An 8675-nucleotide genomic window follows, 5' to 3' on the forward strand; every position below is an offset into this window, starting at 1 on the left:
CAGCTGCAGCGCTGTAATAACAGATGTGGGCGGGGCCTACAGCGTCTGAATAAACAGACTCCAGAAAATACGTGAGACTCCGCCCCTGAACCAGACACAACCACATAATACTGTAAAATACTAGGCACACAAACCTTGCAGTCTTCACGTACTGCAAGATCTCCTGGGGGCGGGGAGCAAATTGACAGAATGTGATTTCAAATGTTTTGTGTAGAAGGCAGATAAACAGCTCATCCGTGTGTTACACTGTTCTCAAAGATGGAGAGGGGGGACATATAGACTGGGGAATAAACAGATAGAATATACACAGTAGACAGATGGAGAGAGAAAAATAAGAGCTAAGAGAGAGAGACCGAAAAATGCTCTAAATAAAAGAGAGAGAGAGAGAGAGAGAAGACGAGAGAGAGAGAGAGAGAGTGAGAGAGAGAGCAGAGTGAGAGAGAGAAAGAGCAGAGAGAGAGAAAGAGTGCTAACACGACGTGTCCAATAGGGGAACTCTTTCTCCACTCAACATTTAAGTCCATCTATTAAAAGCAAGAATACCAGAGAAAGCGACATGTCTTTGTTTTTGGAGTGTCTCGATATGTCACCCTCCGTTTAAGCTCTGGAGTAAAATGTCAGCATCCTTAAGGAGATCCTGTGTGGAGAGTCGGGAGAGGAGGATAACACTCTCCTGTCCCAGGCAGTTATTAAAATATAATTCCAAATAATGACAAATGATTCCGTAACTACTGTTGCCTATTACAGAGCTGGAACTACAGTCTGGGTCTGGGAGCTGGCCGGTCTGGGTCTGGGGAGGCTGGTCGGTCTGGGTCTGGGAGCGGGCCAGTCTGGGTCTGGAGAGATGGCCAGTCTGGGTCTGGGAGCTGGTCGGCTCTGGGTCTGGGAGCTGGTTGGTCTGGGTCTGGGAGCAGGCCAGTCTGGGTCTGGGAGCTGGAATGAACAGTATGGATGTGGAGGAGGTGTAACATCACTGCTGGACCAGTCTGGGGGGCAGCAACATGGGAGCTGAGATGAGAGGTGGGTGAAGGTGGAGAAGAGTCTGCTCTGTGTGTATGTGGTGAGTGTGTGTGTGGTGAGTTTGTGTGCGGTGTGTGTGTGTGTAGCGTGTGAGTTTGTGTTTGTACTGTAAGAGGTCAGGCAGTTTGCTCTGGATGTTTACAGTGATGCTCTGAATGTTTACAGTGATGCTCTCTGTCTGGCATTATAAAAGAGCAGACATGCAGACACGCTGTGCTCTCTGAAGGATAAAAATCCATTATGCACACAGACATACACATTCTCCTCCTGGCCATCCTCAAATATAGGTGACCAGGCGGGGGGGGGGGGGGGGCGGGGCGAGAGAGAGAGAGAGAAGAGACGAGAGAGAGAGAGAGGAGGAGAGAGAGAGAGATGAGAGAGAGAGAGGAGAGAGAGAGAGAGAGAGAGAGAAAATGAAGTGAGTGGAAAAGCGAGAGAGAGAGAAAGGAGAGAGAGAGAGAGAAGAGGAGAGAGAGAGAGAGAGAGAGAGAGAGAAAGAGAGAGAGGGATGCCTAAAAAGCCTTTTCATCTATAATGCATACACTATGGCTGTGCTCTAAAAACAAACCCTCCCTCTCCTTTCAGGGGAACCCAGAGCCTAGTCCTGCTGTCAGAACTGGCAGTCAGGGGGAGGGAAGGACAGACAGGTCTACAGTGCAGCCGGTGTTCCTGTTCTGGTAACCAGACCTGGATCAGAAAACTCAACTGAGACGGTTGCATGCTTCGTATTGCTCTCCGTTTCAGAAGAATGGTTCACAGTATGTTGTGTGAATCATTCTCATTTCATGTGGTGTGTATTCATGATTTTAAGTCCAAGGCCTGACAGAATGAATAGACAATGGCACGACTGGATGAATGGTGCTCCAACAGACAGCTCAGATGATGAGGAGTTCAGTACTAGTGACATGCATGGCACAGGGAATGAATAAACTCTACTCTCCTGCCACATGCAGGGCTTCCTCACCACACTTGTGTTTGTGTGTGCATGCTTGTGTGTGTGTTTGTGTATGCATGTGTGTGTGTGTGTGTGTCCGTGTGTCTGTGTGTGTGTCTGTGTAAATGTGTGTCTGTGTGTGCGTGTGTATGTGTGTCTGTGTGTGCGTGCGTGCGTATGCACGTGTATGTGTGCATGTGTATGTATGTGTGTGTGTGTGTGTGTGCGTCTGTGTGTATGTGTGTGTGCCAGTCAGAGGGGAGAGGGGTGGGGGCATCCAATCCAGAGTAACATTTAGGTCAAGGCCTCGACAAGGCCAGACATGATGCAGTACTTCTCTCTCCGGCTACGGCAGACCGAGGTGCAGGCGTGCCCTCACCCAGGGGCTCTACAAGCACAGCTTTCAAAATAGATCATGTGTGACCTCCTTAAGCAGCCATCGTAACAGACGGAAATAAGACAAGCTCTTTGTCTGTCTGTCAACATGTTTACGTGTCTCTCAATGAGTCACACAGCTGGAGATGCAATCCTTTCTTTGCATAGGTCAAATAACGGATTGATCCTAGTTTTGTGCTGTTGTTTGTTCTGTCGACGCCCGGTGAAGCCGGGACAGTCACAGGGACAGCCCCTCGCCTCGCAGCACAGCTTCCTGTGCAGGCGTGAGAGGTTTATTCCGGTGTCTTCTCTGAACTTGTCGAGGGTTCGACGCGGTCAAGCCACAATCCTTCTGCGTGTGCCCATGTGTTCTGCATTTCCCTGAAAACACTTGTCAGCGCTTTTCTACGACGCTGGAATTGTTTCCTAATAATACGGTTTATGGGGCCAGTTCCTGAAGGCTGTGTTTGGATGTTTCCATTTGAAACATATCATTAGAGCCTGTTTCCCCGAGTGTTTTGCCATGTCAGAGCAGAGCAGCGGCAGGGTTTTCAACACGGGCACATGACCTGAGACTGCAGTCAGACCAGAGGGGGGAGGGGAGACAGGGAGCAGTTTAGCAGTGTTGAGTGACTCTTACTGTGACTCTTACTGTGTGTGTTTACACACTAGAATATAGCACATTATAACACTATGGCAGAGTGAGAGCGTTACAACGCTGCTGCAGTACAGTATGTTGTAACAATTGTTATTGTTATTTAAGAAGATGAAGTTTTATTAAAACCACATGACTGCATGAAGGTGTGCCTGCCTCTGAACTAGAGACCGGAAAAGACCATAGATTAAGATCTTCATATCAAAACTCAATTTGTACCAGAATAGGTCACACAAGACTTATAATTAGTGATAAAGCACTCTGGTGAAGTGAGACCTTGCTCTCTCTCTAGCGCCTTGTCACTGCCGGCGAGAGAAATAATGAGTCCACTGTGATGATCCTGCCCCTACAAACACATATCTGACTCCATTAGGAGCGAAAGGGTCAAATGTGCAGAAAACCACTCAAGCGAAACAATAAAGAATATCCTTCTTTTCTTTGGTTTATCTCCCAGATCTGTTCAGTTACGTACATACGACAGGACAGGAAGAGATATGATCCAGTTAAACAAAGTCGACGCCCCATAAATGTACCATTTTTATTGGACTTATATAGAAATACTTAAAAAAACATGAAGTAGCACCATTACTTAAGTTTTACTTTATCATGTAGAACTTTAAATGTCAAAAAAATAAAACTCTTGATACATTTTCAAATCTTGTCTCAGCAAATATAATATTAGTATTCGACCATGAGGTTAAAGGCCCTTTATCATAAAATAAAATATACTTTGTTCTTAAACTTTGCTCAATAAAGTACATTTACGCTCAAGTAACTTCACCTACATATACATAGACAAGTGGTAAACAAATGTATTAAAATAGAAATAGTAAAACTAGAGTGGTGCAACAGAAGCCTGTAATTTCCACTGGAATCTAATTCATACAAATTTTAGAAAGCATAAACGTTTCCTCTGCGTTTGACTTACTAAGTTTTGTACATTTCAACATTTTGTAATAATATAGAATAAAATATGCTTTATATTACTGAATAAAAAATATGCTGGGTGAAGCAGATTTAAAAGACATTTTTTGCTGAACCTATAAAAACTCCATTCCACCAGAATACTGTCAAATGCAAAACACATTTAGTGGATTTGTATTTCCGCCCACAGTCATGTGATATTAAAATAATACAGTGATCACTGCCATAAGGCCATACAAAAAAATAAACGATATCTTAACCCAGCTACAAAAAGTTCACTGAACTTAAATTAAAATATTTGTAAACATCTTTGCAATACGAAATATAATCTTTCAAGTCAAAAAAGAATAAAATACTTCAATCTGTATTAATGTAATTAATATTCAAAACTTTTAACTTGTGGAATTGTCATTCTGTACATTTATATGTATGTTGGATATGTCGTTTCTCCCTCTGATGTATCGAAAGTCAAGCTGCAGTGTCTTTAACGTCAATAGTCCTGTTTTGATAGACACCCTCCTTGTTTCTCAACCCCCCCACTCCTGTCTCAGTACATTCGATCAGAGAAACTGGAAGGCTTGCTCTAGCAACAGTCAACATATTGACTAAAGTACCTCAGCCGAGACCTCTCCACTCCTAACTTCATAAATAGGGTGTACACTTTTACTAGAACTATTGATTACTATTCTGTAATATTTTAAACATGCATTTAGAATGTTGAAAATATTTCCTCAAGCTACAGTACATTATAAACAACTCTAACGGAGCCCTGGGGATTGGTAGTGCAGCCTCACACACATACACGTGTATATTCATATGTACACTCCCCCGTTCTGTTAAAGCAGTACAAGAGTCTGTTGTTGTTGTTGTTGCTATTGTAGCCAGACTCTGTAACCGTGGTAACCCTACAGTCAGCGATACAATTCTTATGAAAATATACGTATTGCCTGAGTGACGCCCGCGTGGCAGATGGGGCATCTGGGCTCGCTCCTCTCGCAGATGCGGTTGGCACACTCCATACAGAACAGGTTGTGTCCGCAGGGGACCAGAGCCGCGATGACCTCGCTCTCGAAGCACACGGAGCAGTCGCGGCTGCCCTTCCTGCTGGTGCCAGACGAGGTGGACGAGGAAGAGGAGGAGGAGGCGGAGGAGTCGCAGGGCACCCCGGGGAGGTGTGGGCCGGGCAGGGAGGCCATGCTGCTGGAGTATCCTGGGAAGCTGAGAGGGCCTCCGCCCGGGTCGCTGCGGACCCTGCGGGCCAGGGGGTGCTCAGAGGGGCTGCCGGCGTGGCTGTGGAGGGGCGGGGACTGTCTGGGCTGGGGAGTGCTGCCGTTGGGCCTCCTCTGGCTGGGGGGCAGCATCCCGTTGGCGTTGGTGGAAGCGTTGGCGGGGTAGATGGTCGAGGTGGAGGTGGGGGAGTTACCGCCGTTGGAGGAGGGGGTCATCCCTCTCTCGTACTGGGACCAGAGGAGGCCTGGAGGAGCCGGCGTCGGGTCGAACCCGGGGGAGGGGTCGAAGTTCATGTCAGTGCAGTCGGGGGAGATCACCTCGCTCCCGTAGACGAACCCGTTGCCGTTGGCGTTGACGTTGATGTTGACATTGTTGTTGTTGTTGCCGTTGTTGTTGGTGGCGGTGTAGCTGAGGGCGGGGCTGGGGGGGCTGTAGTCGGCCATGCGGGAGCCGTTGGTGCCGAAGTAGGAGTCTGTGGACGCGCTGCCCAGCGAGGAAGACGAGTCGTTGCGGTAGTTGGAGAAGGGCTTGCGTCCCGAGGTGGGGGTCACGCCGCTGGTGGGCTTGGACCACAGGCTGGCGTGGCCGTGGAGGTCGAAGCCCACGTCGGTGCCGTTGGCGTGGAAATCGTTCTCGTCCGTGAGCTCGATGATTCCTCCGGTCCTCATGGCGATGTGAGCCTCTATCTCCTCCCGGGCGCGGTCCACGTTCTCGGGCATCCCCGTCACCTCGAACACGGGCTCCTTGTCTCGGCTGGGGGTCACGATGTAAGTGTGGGTCTGTTGCTGGATCCTCTTGATGGTGGCCCCCTTGGGGCCAACGACCAGCCCTACCACGCGGTAGGGCACCCGGACCTGGATGGTGGTCTGGCCGGGGAGGTTAGGGGGCCCGGGGGCCGGGGTCCCACTCCCCCCACTGGGGCTTGTGTTTTTGTTTCTGGAGGCTCTGATCATGGAGAAGTGCTCGGCTGCAGAGATGATCTCCCTCCTGGCCATGGCTACATCTTCTCTCCTGCCGGTCACCACAAACACGGGCTCCTCGCCTCGGACGGGGGTCTTGATGTAAGTGTTGGTCTTGGCTCTCAAGGCTTTGATCTTACAACCTGGGAGAAGAAAGCAAAGGGGACCGTGAGGACACAGGGGGTTTTAGTGCTTAACGAGTTGTGTGTGAATGAGGGGAAGCGATGGTTGTGGGCTATTTGAAACAGCTGGGGCGTGTTTTGTCTTATTTTTTTGAAGACGCCTGTGCATATAGAAATCCTAGTAAAACAATTCAGCCTTTTTGTACGGAATAAATTAAAACCACATGCTCGACTAGGGGAGTTCGCGTCGAAAATAGCACCAAGCTAAAAAATATATAAATAAATAAAACATGCAGATTCCGCGATTTACCGTGTGTTTGGGGACAGCACATAATTGTAAAAAACGATCCATAAAATTACAACTTATGTCAGGATCGCTTGCGTTTCACGTGGCTATAGCATGCGATCAATAATAAGACTACTTTATCATTTCATTTCCTTTCCCTAAATTGTCTACATACAGTTTTATCCCTCCGCCCTCCGGCGCAAACAACGTTTTATCATAAAAAAAATTGAAGAACAGTTGAGGAATCAGCCAGGAGGAATCGTTGGCGTTGTGGGAAGGCAAGGCAGTAAGTGGGACAGGGTGATATAACATGACAAAGAAACCCCGTGTGTGTATATATTAGGCTACTCTAATATGCCAAAGTATTTCATGTTTGAGCTACAAGTATTCCTTCGCTGTCTTTTGTTAGTTACTCGGAGGCAAAACCAAGACGGCGGAGAATCGGCATTCCGCATAAAGCTACACAAACTCACAGCCCAGCCTAGCCTACAGCTGTGACACAATGTAGCAAATCTGGACTGGTGCTGGCTGCACTGCAACCGTGTAGCAGTGACAGAGGGGGAACAGAATGCTCTAAATACGCACCTTGTCGGCCAACGATCTCTGCTACATGCTCAGAGCCGGGAACTGGGACACATTCGGTCATGTTGACACTCTTTCTTCTGGGCTCGTTGTCATACAGCGAGTTCTCGTCGTTGTCCAAGCCCATGAGGGACAGTTGGTCCAGGGCTATCTGCAAGGCTCTGTGATCGTCCAGGGCATCGACCTGGTTGCTCCCGTTCCGCTCCATGTCGGCAAAAAGCGAGCTAGGCATCGTTACAATGTGCAGTCAGCGGGACCAGGAAAATTAGACAGCGGGGAAACACAGAAGGACGTCAGGAAGGACTGATGAGGGAGAAAGGGGACACTGGACCCGGTTTCAAGCCACTGGTGCAAATCTGAGCAGTTCTCTTTGTCAGTCAAAAAATCAGTGCAAGAAATTCAAACTTTCTGAAAGGGATCTCTCGAGTCCGATCCCAAAAATGTTTTTAAAGACAGCAAATAATGCGTATTCCAGAGTTGTACGTAGCTGGAATACCGGTGTTGGCTTTATTCCTTCAAAGGGCCCCTCCCCAAGCTCGCTCCACTCAGCTCGTTCCTGTTTTCTGTCTGACTTGCTGCAAAGCCAGACAACACTACTGGGGGGGATATGTGCGAATGACGTCACCGTCAGGGCAGGGACGGTGCGGTGCTGCTCGAAATCTGCATAGCGGAAAGCTGATTGGACAGATAGTGCGGAATGGGAGGTCACTAACGCTATCCAGTTCCAGAAGTACACTCCCTTCTTTGTTGTCTCCACCTAAATTAAAGCGCAGTCCCTTTTATGATAACACTATTTATTGTTACTTCACTGTAACTTACACCTTGTTGTGGGCAGTAGAATAACCCTACACCTCGCCTCAGCCATGAAAAATGTGCTATTCTATATTTATTTATGTCTATGTAAACAATTTATATTACATACATAATACAATCTATTTTAATATTAGTTTGTGCCACGGAAGCCAAATTATGCAATAACTCGACTCCTTCTTACGGCTATGACTAATATCTAAGTAATGACTTTTATCACGACCCTTTATGTTCTCGTTTCTCAGAAAGGGTTGCGATCACCACAGTGCAAGGCATGCCCAGACATATGTTCTTTGTTTGGTCTCTCTCTTTCTCTCCCTCTCCCAAACACACACAAAGCACACTGATATGTCTTATATATACTGGGCTATACATACTCTTTCCGTGTGCGAATGGTTCAAAATCACTACATACAATACTATCTAGTCTACAGTATTTTCTACTCATTCACACATTAACTCTGCACTACAATCAACCCATAAACTGGCCAGAATGTATCTCTGCAATCGCTCGGACTTGTAACACTTCACAAGTAATTGTTGTGCTCAAACACAGGTCATTTCCGCAGATGTTGACACCACGGAACAACAGCTGGCTATGTGTGCATAACGTGGGGAAAACGCAAATATACCATGAAATATTATTGTCTTAAATATACCGCCCGTACGCGCAGTTTTTCCACGTGGAATTATTAGTAGGGCTACAGTATTATCACCAATGTAAAGCAGAAAGGGCAATACTTCAAGCAAGCCTTTTTATAACAAGGCAATTGAAAGAA

General features: G+C 47.3%; 1 protein-coding gene across 1 annotated transcript; it reads right to left on the reverse strand.

Moving 5' to 3' along the window:
• Window positions 1–3514: 3514 nt before the first annotated feature.
• On the reverse strand, window positions 3515–7665 carry mex3b (mex-3 RNA binding family member B). The gene is made up of 2 exons (XM_062471465.1): window positions 7091–7665; window positions 3515–6240 (listed from the first exon to the last, which is right to left on the reverse strand). Exons 1-2 carry the CDS (start codon window positions 7317–7319, stop codon window positions 4835–4837), a joined length of 1635 nt encoding a protein of 544 aa, XP_062327449.1. The 5' UTR covers window positions 7320–7665; the 3' UTR covers window positions 3515–4834.
• Between the last annotated feature and the right edge of the window lie 1010 nt (window positions 7666–8675).

Source organism: Osmerus eperlanus, chromosome 10 (genome assembly GCF_963692335.1).
Source record: "Osmerus eperlanus chromosome 10, fOsmEpe2.1, whole genome shotgun sequence".
Taxonomy (NCBI): Eukaryota; Metazoa; Chordata; class Actinopteri; order Osmeriformes; family Osmeridae; genus Osmerus; species Osmerus eperlanus.